Raw genomic sequence first — 16,158 nt, forward strand, 5'->3', positions numbered from 1 at the left:
AATGTTTTTATAGGGAAACACTAAGGAAAATTCAAAAAAAATTTACTTTCCAATAATTTTTTCAATATTTTTTTATCAAACTTAATCATAAGATATCATTTACACATCTAAGAAATATTTGAAGAGAAACATAAATTTTAAAACTAACTGCAAGGTTTTATTTATGAAATTTTTGTTAGTCTAATCAATCAACAGTGTTAAGTCTGAATACAAAGCAACTTAGTAATGCACGTAAATTTTAATCAACAGGATTATAAAATAAAATTTAAGTATTTTTAAATATTTGCGCCAATTCACTTATCGATTAATATTTATATCGATTAATTGGGACAGCATTGGGACAAGTGTTGCAAATCAGCTGTTTCATTCTTGTTCAACACGGCTGCAACATTCTTTACACTTCGGTTGGCAAAATAAGTTAAATTTTTGAAAAATGACTGAGGAAGCTGCATTTCCGGAACAAATAGTTGATGGTAAGAACAAGACCAATGTGCGCTGCCAGTTTTGCAACAGTTTGATGCTAAAAGCCCAAGAGGGAAGCTATGATGAACAGGAAGTAAGTGCCGGTGACTGCTGGATGAAGTGGCCTTTACAATATTTACATTGTTTTTGCTTTGATGACAGGTGGATGTGCCCCTGATGATGCAAAAACAGGAAAGAACGTCTGAGGATCTGACCACGGAGTCCCTGAAGCATTTCTGGCTTGTCAAAGATATGATGACATTCGAGAACATTGGCTTTTCGCATTCGGTGAATGGGAAGAAGTTCCTGGTGTGTGCAGATTGTGAGCGAGGACCTGTGGGATACCACGACCTCAGCACCCGCCACTGTTTCCTGGCCCTCAAGAGGGTCCTGCACAAAGACTCTTAGCTGGCTAAGTTAATCCTATTCGTGTAATCCAATTGCTTATACTCAAGTCAAGTCCAGACCTTGGAGTAGGCAGCATAATTCGCTTATCTGATGCGAGAGGGCGTGTTCCGATTTTAATTTTCCCTGATTTAGTAAATTTTATATTAGATTATATATTTAGACTCATAACAATTTTAATTTTAGCTCAATCTTATTCAAAAAGTACATTTTTAAACTTTTTATATGATCAAATATTAGCTTTTGTAATTCAGATATTTTTAAGTAAAAATAAATGTGCATTAGTTTTCCGATTATACCAATTTATATATTATATATTTTTTAATCACCCTTAATCCTCAGTTAAGTCAATTATACTGCCATGACTTCGGTAGATCTCTGAGCTAAAAAAAACACATTCAACTTTTGTATTCATATTTATTGTTTTTCACTTTAAACATTTTACAATTTTATTGCATTATAAATATTGCATTTAGAGGAGATTCTTAACTAAAAAATTGTCACTATAAACTGTTATTTTGCTATTCGAACTAAAAAATGATGTATTTCTTGCTTTGGTTTCTGTAACATTGCTACGATGGACAAAAAGAGCATTGGTGTTTCCTCTGGGGGATTTGGTATCTCCTAGCTTGGTTTTGGTGAAATTGCTTCAAAGGGTTTCCATTTTCATTTATTTTTTGGTTTCTTTTGGCAGTTGGTTACAACAACGAGTGTTTTCACTTGGGAGTGCAGTAGATGTGGGCGTGGTGGCGCCTATTAGCGTGTCACAACTATCCTAGGAGTTCCTTTGGTTCTGGATTCCTCCTCCATTACGTCTCGATCGTTCTGCTAATTAATCTACAAAGTGTTTTAAATTTTTTTTCGCTTTTTTTTAAATACTTTATTATTTTTCTATGTGGCGCTTCTGCTTGCTTTTTAAAGATTTTTTTTAAGTCTTATGAAAATAAAAATTAGAGAAAACTTAGACAAAAAGTGTTAACATTTATAGTTTTTATTTTCTACTATTATATCGGGATTTTCCTTGTGGTAGCCTTAAATTTCAACATTGTTTAGCTTTTGTGGCGTCTTTTCTGACTTATTCGTTTATTTTCGGGATGTTTGTTTTTTTTTAAATACTTTCAACTGCGGTAGGTTTTAGTTTTATATCGTTATTTTTCATTCTCATTAAATGTTTATGTAAATAGATTTGAACGGTTATATTGGCCAAATTGTTACTGATCTCTTTATATTTTTATATACACTTCAATTTAAGGAATTATGTTTTAATATTTAATACTTTGTATAAAGCTTTTTACGGTTCATTCCATTCAAAAAATGTTATAAAATCAGGCTTGCCCAGAGCTGAAAATTAAATAGTTATTTTGTGTTATATTATGGATAGGTATATGTATATATTACCAGACTCTGGAGCAGCTCATCGCGTGGACCTTGTAGATGGGGGGGAAAGCGGTGAAAGGGTCACAGAAGTCAAAACAGTAAGCAACAATACGAAACAAAAAACTGGGTGGATGCATCGATAAAACAAACAAAAACAACTGAGGCGGCACCCTCTTCTCCGGACTCCTTAACGCTGCAGCCACTGGCAGGCGCCCAGCAGGAGACCCACCATAGCTGCCACACCCACCACGGAGGCACTCATCGCCCCAGCACCGTTACAGTTGTCCGTATCACAGGAGCAGACCACCTGGCGTCCTCCAAAGCCAGCCCTCTGATAGCAGTAGTTGGTGGAGGTCTGGTTCTGATAGCCACAGGTCCTTATCACTCGGCTATCTGGGGGCACTGTCAATGGATTTGTATTAATATTAAATATTTCTTATATTTTTTTCTCTTTGAACTTACGGCTGTTTACTGAGAATTCGATGATCTGTGTTATCTTGCGGCAATAGGTGGGAATTCCCTTGCCCCGGGACGAGTGCTGCTCATCACAGTCCTTCTGCAAGCTCTCGGGTGGTATGTCCAGTGCGCAGTTGGCATCTTTATGGCTGTTGCAGACAAAACATTTAATGGCGGAGCCTGAAAATAAAATTTTAAAAATATGTATATAATAATTTATAATTTTTTAAAGAGTTTTTAAAGGAAAATATATAAGATTCCTGCTTGTGGAGCTTTAAAATAAAACATTATTATGGGAATGTTTCGTATAAACATATTTTGTCATATCTTAACGCACAAAAACCCACTCAAACTTAATTACTCTCTAGATAAATAATATCTAAAGCACATAATTAACTAAGCATAGTAACTAAGCAGCCTTGAGTATCCTTAATTAATTTCTATTCTCAATTAATTTTCCTGCATCTTAGGTGCAATATTCCACTTGAGTGACCATAACCAAGAAAATGTCAATTAGAAATAAAATATTTCCATTCCAAGTAAATACTTAACCTTAATAGTTTCACAAAAAATGAGTGTTCGGATGAAAGGAAAAATAATGTGAACAAATATCGGACAAAGCTATAGTCCCACTAGAAATGATATACAAAGAGACCTGCGAGTGGAACTTTTGATGGCTGGGGCTACCTTAGCTAAATTGAATTTAAGGTCGTGCGCGACACGAGATTCGCATTATTTAATCTTACAAATATACAAAACTGAGACGGATATCTCCTCTAGTCGGGTGTGGACTGGACTGTCCCTTGCCGCATCTCGAAATGATGCAACTTGCGATGCGCTTTTGGTTCACGCTGTGCCAAAAATGGCACAATGGCAAGTAGCTAATGGAGAATGGCATAGAAATGCCAGTGTATTCACAGAGGATGGGTCCACAGAAGACTTCAACGCCTCCATTAGAGCCAGACACTGGCACTTCCAACTGGCTTGCTAATTGAGACATCGACTTGGCTAATGGGCTCGAATAACTTTGTGCCTTATGCGGCCAACTCCCTCCGGCCATTGTTGGCGATTCGGGTTACGTAACCCAAAAAAATGAGTCTGCTTTTAGGCGAAGAAGCTTGGAGAACAATGAAATAAGATGCTGGGAAAGATGAGCTTCTTTATGAGCTAGAAGTACATCAAGTGGGGGGACAATGGGGATGATTTTTAGGAAAGAAATTAATTGATAAAAGAGTTGTACATAAAATATAAATATTTTCAGATTAATAAATCCTAATACGTTTTACATTTTAAGCCTCAATCCCAATAGATTTTGAACTGTCTAACCAGAACTATGAACAATTAAGACTTGTTACAGTTAAATAGGTTTAAATTGCATTGATTGCAATGCCTGGACAACAAAAAAATATATTATATATAAACATATACAGAAGTCCCCCTATTTTGATTTTTTTCCAACTGTTTACTTTTTGTCTTTTGTCAGTCTTTTGTATTTTGAAGATGCTTTTATATAAGACCAATGGAATATTTGGGTTTTGGGGTGTCGGATTACTGCAACTGCCCTCCAGGACCTTTAACCAAATAGAGTGCGCATGTCCTATATTATCCTTGCACATACACACACATGTGCTGGGAAAGTTGAGCGAAGAATGTAGAGAAAAGAAGCGGAAGTAAGATAGGAAAAACTTTGTGGGGAATCCCATTTAACTATATCCTGGGCCACTCTAGGCTGTGCGTAAAGTGTATGAGACTAAATCATTGGGTGTCGGATAACTCACTTTAGGGCTCGGGTAAGGGCAGGGGTCAAACGCCCTTCTCCAAATCCTAATTCTTTTTTATCTGGTACACCCTTAGAAAAAGCTGTGGCAGAGAGCCAATGAAGTAGAGAAAAAAATGTAACTTTTCTCAGAGAACTCAAGGAACTCGAGGAGCTTATATCTATTGAATGCAAATAGCAAGATAGTGTGCGTGAAAAAGGCGCCACGGCGGCCGGCTAGGATACATGGGTTTTGTCCTTTGGCGTCAAGACGGCACCACCATCAGCTCTCCCAGTTCCAACCACAGCCCCCTCCCCATCTCAGCGCCCGCTTTTTTCGCCCCAAGCGTATCCCGTATTATGTAATCGTAATCGCGACTTTTGGGCTTTCCGTTGAGCGGTTTTCAGCTTATATCCTTTTAATGCTTAAATCCTTTTACCTTGCTGCACGGCTATGGCCAAAATTAGCGCACTAATCACATAGATGTACTGCATTTCTAATATATATTTGAATATATTTTTCAAAACACTCGTTAAGTTGAGCACCAAGTTGTTTCGCTTTCTGCTTAAATTGATTTAAATTTTTGATGTGCGTCGCTGTTAAACGATATACAGATACAGAGATTCGGCTGGTCGGTTGCTATCTGTTCTAATGAATTCCTTGCAAAATCCCACACAGTGCTCACGGCTCACGGCGCTCGGCAAACACTGGCAAACGGTTGGCAAACGGCAAACGACTGGTCGAAGCAGCAGCCGCACTCGCCAAATGTACCGCACACGAGCGCAGCTGCGAGCCACCAAGCTGCCGAGCGGTGGGGCGGCCCACGGGGCGTATGGGGAACGACCCCCAGACTCAGCCTCAGCTATAGTCTCGGCCCTCATTCGGTCTATTAGCCATTAAAAGCTTTACGATTTCTGGAGCTTTAGAGAGTGTGTGAGCTGCGTCCTCTTTTCGGGTTCCAGGAGATGCGAAAGCCCTTGTCTCACTCTACACTAGGCTACAAAATGGGTGATTTTATAGAAGTTTCTCTTAGGAATAGATCCCTTATTGCATCTGGAGAATAAAATAAAACCCTTTATTCTGAAAGCCCTTAAATTAATTTCTTAAAGTGGCTCAAAGTTAAAATAGCAAAGATTTTTTAACTAGCAAGTCCTACCCATAAATAAAGCCACAAATCTTATGTTTTTTCAAGACCTTATACCTCTAATTTGTCCCACATTTAGCAACCCAATATCTTCAATTATTTATGTTGATTTAAATAGCTATGTACAATTAGAATTCGCAATTAGACGATGGCAGTGCACTGGACTTATAACCCTGAGCGCCACTTCAACTAGGCGTCCAGACACTTAATCAACAAATCTGGAAGGCGCACACGTGAAATCCCCGAGAAGTCTATGCGACTCGTATAGCCCCAGCATAAATCTTGCCTAGTGCATTAATTAAGCTTAATCGTAGGCTTCCTCTTGCAGCCTACATTGCTACTGCCCCAAGACACTGGCCAATTGAATTAAGTTTCTCTATATATACTATGTACATATATGTGTATATATTTGCAGATCGTTTCGCCTTGCTTTTGTGCCTCAATCAGCGCGCAAAATTGATGAAGATCCAAGGGGCGCCCTTTTGGGAGGCAAAGATTTCCACCAGACATGGGTCTCTGTACCCCTCTGTCCTTTCTCCACTCAGATCCATCTCAATTGATGCTATTAAATTATTGTATTCACGTCTATAAATAGGTCTTAGTGGGTAAAGAGTTTCGAGTTTGGTTTGGGGTTAAAGTACGCATAATCAAAATGTTGACAAACACATTTAGTTACAAATTGCTTAAATTTAAATAGCATTGAGACTTAGACCAGTGGATGCTTTCTAATCTACAGCTTTCAAGCTTCAATTCTAACAAGTTGTAGAACTGACTAAAAGCTTTATACAAAAAATTACCCCAGTTTTTTGAATAAAATCCCCCTATTACGATTGGCACATTGAACTCAAAATCTTGACTTTAATTTATTTAATGTTTGTTTTGTCTGGAAAAAAAAATAAATGCCCTAATTGTGTTTTTCGGTCATTAAGTATGAGAAGATTTTGGGGGGAGTTACCTTTACAGGAACCACTTTCTAGAAATCGGAAAAAAAACATTTGCAAACCGGTTCCAGCAAACAAGAATCTGTTCATTTGCTTGAATTTGTTTTTATAATTGAATCCAAAGTCTGACCTCCCAATAACGCAGTATAAAAAATTGTGTTCCCCAGCGATCAGCTGATTTATGAATTTTATACGATCCGATCCGATCTGAATCCAATGCCATTTGCCTAAAGCCAAAGACATAATTTCCACAGCACTCAGTTACACATTCGATTTGCAGCGGTTTGGTTCTACTCTGAATTTTTGTTCTACATTGGAGTTGGAGTTTAATTCAAGACGTATTTCATTTATAAAATATTAAGGAATTAAGGATAACACTTTATAGGTAATAAACCTTTTAAATTTAAGTTTATTTAAATATTTAAAAGAATAGGCAAGCCTTTAAGTCAAATTTTAGAACAAAATAGTGTCGACAGCTTGCGTCACAAAATATTCACGACTTTTTGATAAAAGAAACAACATTTTTTGATAAAAACGTACCTATATTTCCTGGTTCTTTTATATTTCCTGGTTCTGAATTCTTGAAACTAAAAAACAAACTATTTATTCTTATCACGTTTTTTTGGTTAATAGAGGATGATAGATCCTTAAAGTATTTCTCAGATTTATTTCCAAAAAAATACTCATTCATCTCTATTATTATTAAGAAAAATCCCATAAACTTTCTTATAAAAAGTTTCCACTGTTGTAAAGATTAAAGAAACGATTTAACCAAACAACCGCCTCAAACTGGCTCAAACCGACAACTAGACGCTGACTTTATTCAGTTTCCAAACAAACAACTGCAGCAGAAACACCAGCATCGTGTTAATTCAAATTTAGTTGCATTGTTTGCAAAATGTGACACTTAATTAAAAAGGAAAGCAAAAAAAATCGGTAGGCAAGTGGATTTCAAAAAATTTTGTATAATGATGAGTCAAGAAATAAATGCTGGATCGCTTGGTGGAAACTGCCTTGAACTAGGACAGATAAGCTCGACGGTCCAGTGTTTTCCTCAATAGATCGGAGAGTCGGGATGTCTGGGCTCCATTGCCGATGTGGACCAGACCAAACCCGCACATCTGAGTTTTTGGAGGTGCGAACCAGTTTTAACTAAACGTTCGGGCAACGGGACGTTGATAAGGGGAATTACCATAGAGTACAGTCCAAGTTTTCATGGTCGGAAATCGCCTCGTATCTCTAAAACCACCGGAACCAAAATGATCCGATCTGAGACAATCATCCAAACAAATATCAATGACATTGCGACGTAACAGTCCCGGATTTTCCATTCATAAAAACAAAAATTAGCTCAGATCATTAAATTAACACAATTGCACAATTAAAAAATTTGTTTAATGAGAATAATAGTTAGAAGGTTTTATTATTAATACTAATTAAATTTTATGGCAGTTCTTTATTAAAGAACTAGTCGTTAAATCTGGAAAAAACAAGCATTTCTTAGATTAGTTCGAAAAAATTAGTTTTGCAAAATAAAACAATAAAATAATCCAATAAAAAAAGGACAATATTCTAAAACTTTGGACAGATGTTTTTTATATTTTTACATTTAGTAAAAAATCACTTAAAAATATATAAATGTTTCTCAAAATCTACCTAACCCATTTTCAATAACCATAAACAAAGAGTTTCAAAGATCAGGCATTTAAATGGAAGGCCATTTATTGTTAGGTAGTGAACGTGATCATGTTTACTTTTTATTTTTTTGTTACCTATGTACCAGTGACGTCACTTCAGTTTTGACCAGTTTTAACCAGTGGATTCCGTTTTGATTTCGGGTTAAGAACCAAGCTGAAACCAAACGAAGCCGGAGCTTATCAATGCAGCGGCTGAGCTACCTTGGAGAGCATCCCCCCTCCCATTGAAACCATTTATATTGTTCACAAATACATGCATATATAAGACCCTGTATGGATGATCCAGTGACGGAAGTTTTTCATATTTTTCCCCATAGGGCCGATCTAGTTAAAGTCTCTCTTTCTCCCTAGAGATCTCTCTCTCGGGAAAGAGATCTTCGGCTGCTTGCCGAGCGCGCTGGTTTGAAAAATCAACGTTTTTCAAAAAATTCAATACGAGTTTTCAGATTCATCTCGACAGTGATCGCGTCAAGTCGTCTGGCTCCCTTTACAATATAATTTAATTGTGCATTTTAATTGTTGTGAGGTGATTAACAGTATATTTTATTTAAATATAACAAGGATTATTGTTTTAAAAGATGTGTGCTTGTTTATTTCACTTTGTATGACCCATTTTCAATATTGTGCCGCTTTCAAAATATGCAAATATTGAATACAGCTTATAAATAAATAAAAGAAATTTAAATATTATTAGCAAAATATTAGCACTTGTCACGTTGAACGGCCACGCTCCAATACCGGTTTTCAAAATAAAATAAAAATCATATACAACAATCATTTATAGATTATATTTTATAGTGAAGCAATGCTAATGAATATGCCGCCGCTTTTTGCGTTAATCAAATTACAAATGAAAACAAATATCAAGCTAGAACAATAAATAACCCACAAATAGTATATGTATAACCTGTGGATTTTGTTACCTTTTACAGCATCAGCGTTGGATAACTCAGCTGTATATCTTTATTAAAATCAGGAATTGATTTAATCAAACCACAAAAAAATGTCAACCACGATATTCATGTACGCCGTCTGCCTGGCAGTGCTTTCCAATCTCTTATCAGGTAAATTTACATAATAAATAATATATAAAATATAGTACAAGTAATACAAAGTCAGGGGAATGTTTCTCTGGGTGCTAATCAAATAGAAGCCACCTTCCAGTTGGTCCAAAACAATAAGCCAATTGATTGGCCAACACTTTACAGATGTTTGGAATTTGTTTTTGCAAATTGATTGATTTTTTTGTGTTGCCTCAAATCGAATGAAATCAACCGCAACTCATCAAGCCATCGATCCACTCAAGTGGAACCCCATTCCCAACACTTTTCACTTGGCTGAAGCTGATGAATCACAAAGTTGGCCAAAATACCACCTAACCAGCTAGCGGATAAATTTAATTGATTTGCTCGGATTGGGGGAAAACTGGGGGTTTTCTATTCAACATAATAAATCATCTACAAATTGATTAGTCTAAAATAGGATCTAGTTAGAAATGAACTAGGAATGAACTTGTTTCAAAGCTTAAATCAATTATTTATGATAGAAGTTTCTTTTAAAGAAAATGAAACAATTAATATTTCCTCTCAATGTGACCCCCTGACAGATATTCCTTTTAATTTAATAATCACGTGCATGTCGTGCTTTTATTAATTTTTTTTTTAAACCAGAGCCTAATCTAATTAACAGCCAGAATCTCTCACGCATACGAATATGCCTTTGAATTCTCCGGCATGCGAGTAAGCTTGATTGTAGAAGCGATTTCGCAGTTCACACTCGGCTGTTAAAGGGAAGCATTAAATGGCATTAAATTATATTGAAAGTATTTGCACATACTGTTGCCCAGTAATCTGTTGGATAAATAGAGTCCAGTCCAGCCCAGCCAGATGGTAAATAAAGACCTGCCGACCCATTGCTACCCCGCACTTTTCAAGAGCGCGTTTCATTAGCGAACAATTGTCAAGTGTAAGGTTGCAACCACAAAGGCAAACATAGAATAGAGATATTACGCTTGGGTGCCTCAACTTTCCTTCAGTTTTCCGCTTTTCCACCCTTCTGCTCCCTTCTAGAAGTTCAAGTTTGCTGAAAAGCCGCATGAATATGCAGCAAATGTAAAATGCAAATGGAAAATGCTAAATGCTAAATATGCAAATTCCGAATTTGGAATGGCAACTTGAAACTGCAACTGTGGATTTTACGGCAGGTGACTTTTTATTACACAATGTTTGCAGGGCTTACCAGCTAGATGAGCTTAACTACTTAATGAGTTGGCTGAGTGGCCACCAATGGGCTCTAATTTTTGCTTTTCGCACCTAAACATTGCGCATACGCCCTGTACTACAACTGACATTTAGAATCCTGACAGGACCAGACATATTTCGAATTATAAGTCTGGTCTCTCAGTTACATTGACCTGCATGTCCTTGCCCTTTGGTTGGATTCCTTTTTTCTTGCCTTCTAGTCCTACGAGGATAGGTACACTCCTTTGAATAATGCCTTGAAAGGTTACGATTCTTAGTCCTTTCTGTCAAATGGTAACCCATTTCGACTTGGGCTGTCAAATGAATTTCAGAAAAAATTCGTTAGGAAATTGATAAAAGGTTTAATTGGTTTTGAATAAAGAATTGTTTTTAAAATCTACAGTTCAAAGGGTATATTGGTTTATGCTTTAAAGACGAGATGGCTTTTAAAATTTAAAAAGGAAGTCATTTAAATGTTTATATTTAAGTAGCTTTTTAAATTTTATTCTTTTTATATTGAGAAGGGTAAAAAGTATTCTAGTTAGGTCTACCGGACCTCGTCCATAATTCAACTCTAGGCGATGGCAATCCAAGTGTTTTTTTGCATTTCCCTGGCCTGGTCGCGTGCCAAACGTTGGATGTTTCGGCATTTATTTTTTGTTTTCAGGCAAAACAGTTGACATGCAATTATTCAGGTTACTGCAGTCACTTTGGAGTCAGTTTGTCAGTCAGAAGCTTCACCTGTCGACAGTTGCTAGAGGGGATCGGGTAAGGTAGGGGTCTATGTGGATGGCTAATAAAATAATTTAATGTCAGTACTGTCGGGGACTTTGAAAAGGGCGAGTATCCCGGCCTTTGAATGTCATTAGAGGTTTGCAATTATAGGCTTAAAATTATTTTTAGGCTTTAATTAAAAATCTAATAAATATTAAAATTATCCTATTGCAGTCTCCGCTATTCGGTGTCACGAGTGCAACTCCCATGAAGACGAGGACTGCGCCAGTCTCGTGGTAAACACTCCACGTGCCCAGCGAGATGACCAGTTTCTGAAGGAATGCAATATTAAGGATGGCCAAGTGCCGTTTTGCCGAAAGACCGTGATCAAGTTCGAAGTAAACGACAATCAGAGGATTGTGAGGAACTGTGGCTGGATCCCGGAGAAAGTTCAGAATGCCTGCTTCACCGCCGACAATGAGGGCTACAAGCAGGTGGTCTGCACCTGCAACGGCGATGGCTGCAATGGAGCCTCCGCCCTACTGGGAGCACGCCAGGTGGGCTACAGTCTAATCGCCACCGTGGTCAGTCTGGCCATGGCCGCCGTACTTAGGAATTAGATCTAAGCCTAGTCCTAGAAGACCCGTATCCAAAAAGTACCTTAATCTGTAACTGGTTAAGCTAAGTCCTAAATACATCGCACCAAGTTCTTTGATTTATGCCATACTTAGTTTGTATACACATTCCGATTGATTCCAACTTTAGTTCTGTATTTGTATTTAATTTCTGTGAAAATATAAGAATTTAATATTTAATTGAAAATTACTTGGGGTTTTTTCTCTTAAGACTGTAAAAGTCTGTAAAAAGTTTCCAAGGAAATGGAGAAAAATTGCAGAGAAAATGGCTGGGGAATGGAAAAGGTGAAAGTAAACCAATAAAATTAAATTTATTCGAGCAATGAAATGGAAAAGAATAAAAGTAAATAAATAAAAGAGTGAACTCAGCAGAGTTTCACGAAGAAATAAATTTAATGAATATTCTTTGCCATTATTGGATGGAATTTTGCGGAGCCTTTAAGAAATTACATTTTCATTAAAATCTAACAATTTTACATATGAAATATTGGGCTTTTCAAACAAACCACAATGTTGTCCATAAATAATCGATGGCAACAACAATTCAATTATTTATGTTTAGCACTTAAATCACTTTGGTCAATAATAAATTGGAAGGAGCAGAGCTAGGAGCAGGACTTTGAACAGCTAAAAGGAAGCAATGCGTGCCAAATGTGTCGGCAATTATATAAAATCGAAATTTTCATATGAAAAGCGGCAGGACATACGCATAACTTGACCAAGGACCCGCCCTTCTCTTTCAGATTTTGGCGGTTTACTCTGTCTATCCTTGATAGTTGTTGCCAAAATGTCTGGCGAATTTGTTTTGTGGCCCAGAGTCAAAGTCACTGTCTACGCAGGCCAAAAATAATAGGGAAACTTTGTTAGTTTTATTCTTGAGGATGCGAGAATCCTGACGACATGTTGGCCCATTAAGTCAAGCACAGAACCGCACTCTCACAGATACACATTGATACACTTGGAAAATATAAAAAAACATAAAAATATTATATACTTTATTTAACTATACATTATTTTATATACTTTTTGAAGAAGGCTAGAGAAATTATTGTTTTTAGAAAAAGAAAAATAATAGAAACTTAGACGATTGTAGAAGTGTAGACAATTTTTTTGGTTGTGGCTAGTAACTTTAATGCGCAGCCAGTTGCTATTTGTCTTTTGCACTCATACAGATACGGAAATACGCTCTCACAGATACATTTACAAATCCAGATACAGATACAAAATGCTGGGGACGACCTACATGCGTTAGCGTTTGTGTTCTGTCGTCGCCAGTTCAAATGTTCTGCAGCTTTTGTCTATGGGTGCGTTCTGTCGACAGGATGGCGCCTTTTATTCACAGAAACAGCATTTGAGCATTCAGCATCCTGCCACCACCCAACCACCCCAACGCCCACATCGACGACCACTTCCTCAGGATCATTGGCAGCCTTGTCTCGGTCTGTTCAGTCATTCCTTCCTTTTATTTTCGTGGACAGCTTGGCGCCAACATAAAAAACATTGATTTTGAATTCACAGAACGCCCTCGCCCGAAATGCTGTACAAATCATTTATTATGGTTGTAGTCCTGCCGGATATCAGAATGTGAAAGTGGTTGTCTTTTGGTTTTTATATTTATTTATATTTGATGTTTAAAATACAATTATGCTTACAGTTCATCCCCCAATATCCTTTGCGTGCTTGTCATACGTTTTTTTTTACCAAGTCCCAGGTGTAAATTATTTTTTATAATTATTTTTTAATTAAGAAATGATGGCAAGCAAGAATGTGGAAACATTTTTAAGAACTTTACGCTTTATAGCCAAAAGCAATTGTTTTTCGCCCAAAGTTTCACACTTGAGCGAAGCTCCAAAAAGTATGCAACATAAAAGTAAGAAGCCATAAATGTCATTACGCGCAAATTGCGCATACGCGGGGTGGTCCTCCTCCGATGAAAAACAAAACCCCACCTTCTTGTCTCTGGGGGAAGAAAGTTGTCTTTTCCAGTGTTGTTTTGTTTTCCCTCGCAAAGCGTGCAAATATTTTTGCAATGCAATAACCATAATTCTGTGGATTGGAATTTCTATCAGCAAAGCTATTTGTCGGAAGATATGGTGAGAGGAATTTGCTGGGATTATTTTTAATGGGCTTAATTTCTTAAGAGTCTAACATCCTTAAGCTAAAGTTATTTTTATGATCTGTATACCACACTTAAACAGAATATTTTTGGCTTTCAGTAATTTGGTTGTAAAAATACCTAAAGGTTCTAAATATTATCCTGGCTTTATCTAAATAATAGTTATCCCCCTTGAGAGCATCTTTCATTGTTATGCCAAGATTGCAAACTCCATAAAGCTTACCAACATTTGTCTTTGGAATTCGTTAGCATTTTAGAGCAACTCTTCAGATTTTGCATGTTAATCAGCTGCATGATTTATATTTGGCTTTGCTCCTTCCCGAGCTTCATAAATATATATTCTCATAGCTACGCGTGTAGCTCCTAGGGCATTGAGTCACGTTCCGTGGCCATCGGGGCGTATACGCAATGCAGAGTAAATATTTTTTCAAGCCACCTAGAAGTATGCTGCGATGATATTTTGTATTTGTCACGCCCACCCCACAAAAGCTGATTGCTGTTGATGATGATGATGATGATGCATGCAGCTCCTACAGCTTCCTATGTATATTCCCACTATTTGTGATGCACTTTTGTGGCACGTGCAGCTTGGAGACACCCACAAATTGCTGCCATAGCTCTTCGAGGGCCTCCCGACTTGTTTTTCCATCCTCGGCATGCTCAGTCAGCTCATTGACCTGTAAATTCTACAAAGGCCAAGGGGTTGCCTCAGCAAAAACAATAAAAAGAAATGGAAGAAAAATCCCTACTATTTTTTCCAGCTGCTTAAGCTGCTTTTGTCTCGCAATCGGCCCACCTGAGGCTGCCATTGCAGTCAAGTGCAAGTGATTGCTGGAAAAAATTACGTACTTTGGCATTGTTTGCCTGCCAAATTGATTTCATGTGCTTAGCATTCTGGAGATGATCGGAAATGGTATTTTCGGAGATGACGTCTTCGTCCTTCAATCAACTCTCCCTAACAGAACACATTAGATTGTCCAAAACATAAATTTGAGGTCTTATTGAAATGGAACTCGAAGCTAGTTGAATCCCCAATCAGCCATAAAATATAGCCACACACTGGCAGTGCGAGTATATAGTGCGGAATAATCCCAGAGTAAGAGTTTTATATAATATTCGACGACTTGCCTTGCAGTACCTCGTGCCATTTGCAAGCGCATTTGTTGCGATTGATTTGGCCAGAAGCTGCAGATACGGCCAACGATAAAGTTTTATGTTTATTGCTCCGGCAATAGAGCTGGCCTGAGGGGGCTGTTGCCATTGTTGCGTCCTTGGCAGCTGCCGGTGGCAAAGTTAATTGGCTGTGGCAATCCCGAGACGGGGTGTGCTCGGTATACGGTGCGTATACGTAATAAAAGTCAATTAAACTAGAGTAAACACAACTGGTTGGTTCTGGTTGTAGGATGGATGGATGGTGGATTTCGGTAGCAACATTATCGAGTCTCTGACATACTTTTGAGAAGCAAAGACCGTAAATATTTCATTGCTGCGGTTGCAAACATGAAAAAACTTTTTCAATTAGCATGCCAAGCGAAAAATTCAACTAATTAAAGGCTATTTTTTGTGGGCGGTAAGCCAGTACAATCCCAAAACTTTTCACCCTCAAAATGTTTTATTTTCTGTTAGCCAGCCAAGACAAAATTTATGGCCGGGTTCGTAGTACGTACCATCCAAGTTTTACGATGTGCACGGTGTTTTTTTTTTCGATCCTAAAGATAAAAAGGTTGTAAACCAAAGTCGAGCCGCCGCAGTATGGTTGTTCGGTGCGAAAATGTGTCAAGTTGTAAAAATCGAAAGCATAATTTATGGGTTGCATTTTCTGACCTTTGATGGATACGAACACACATCCGCACAACACACAAAGGAATGCCAACCGGAAACGGAAGCGTGCGTAAACATTTTTAATTATGTCCTGTCGCTGTTAGCAAATGAAGTGCCGGCATGCGATCCTCTTCCACATCCAATGGAATTATGACATCAACGCGACGACGTCATCATTACCATTTGGCGAAAAATTTCGTCCTATTGTCCAGACAGCGCCAAAATGTGTCCTTGTCACGAAATCGTCATGGTATTGGCCAGGCTCTGGTTTCGCGTAGTCGCTTTCGGCCATTGCCACTCAACAGGCTGCATTTTTATGGCCCACAGCCAGCAATGGCCGTGCAAATCGCTGAGCACTAAAGGGTAATTGAAAATGGTTCTGATTTCCATGGC

The 16,158-nt window shown here is 37.8% G+C and overlaps 3 protein-coding genes across 4 annotated transcripts; 2 read left to right on the plus strand and 1 right to left on the minus strand.

Moving 5' to 3' along the window:
* The first annotated feature begins 370 nt into the window (after positions 1 to 370).
* Positions 371 to 1,173, plus strand: strat (RAB interacting factor STRAT). The gene is made up of 2 exons (XM_017242533.3): positions 371 to 556; positions 625 to 1,173. Exons 1-2 carry the CDS (start codon positions 434 to 436, stop codon positions 868 to 870), a joined length of 369 nt encoding a protein of 122 aa, XP_017098022.2. The 5' UTR covers positions 371 to 433; the 3' UTR covers positions 871 to 1,173.
* A 91-nt stretch (positions 1,174 to 1,264) lies between these two features.
* On the minus strand, positions 1,265 to 5,208 carry LOC108126090 (UPAR/Ly6 domain-containing protein CG9338). The gene is made up of 4 exons (XM_017242532.3): positions 4,897 to 5,208; positions 2,707 to 2,880; positions 2,266 to 2,646; positions 1,265 to 2,208 (listed from the first exon to the last, which is right to left on the minus strand). Exons 1-3 carry the CDS (start codon positions 4,949 to 4,951, stop codon positions 2,432 to 2,434), a joined length of 444 nt encoding a protein of 147 aa, XP_017098021.1. The 5' UTR covers positions 4,952 to 5,208; the 3' UTR covers positions 1,265 to 2,208; positions 2,266 to 2,431.
* Positions 5,209 to 6,807: 1,599 nt separating this feature from the next.
* Positions 6,808 to 12,015, plus strand: LOC108126105 (UPAR/Ly6 domain-containing protein crok). 2 transcript variants are annotated; one of them, XM_017242550.3, is made up of 3 exons: positions 6,808 to 6,927; positions 9,172 to 9,303; positions 11,428 to 12,015. In XM_017242550.3, the coding sequence occupies exons 2-3, from the start codon at positions 9,243 to 9,245 to the stop codon at positions 11,811 to 11,813; spliced, it is 447 nt and encodes a 148-aa protein (XP_017098039.2). In that variant the 5' UTR covers positions 6,808 to 6,927; positions 9,172 to 9,242; the 3' UTR covers positions 11,814 to 12,015. The 2 variants fall into 2 exon arrangements, with proteins under 2 accessions (XP_017098039.2, XP_017098038.2); XM_017242549.3 differs by lacking the exon at positions 6,808 to 6,927 and adding an exon at positions 8,658 to 8,765.
* Positions 12,016 to 16,158: the final 4,143 nt, after the last annotated feature.

Source organism: Drosophila bipectinata, chromosome 2L (assembly GCF_030179905.1).
Source record: "Drosophila bipectinata strain 14024-0381.07 chromosome 2L, DbipHiC1v2, whole genome shotgun sequence".
Taxonomy (NCBI): Eukaryota; Metazoa; Arthropoda; class Insecta; order Diptera; family Drosophilidae; genus Drosophila; species Drosophila bipectinata.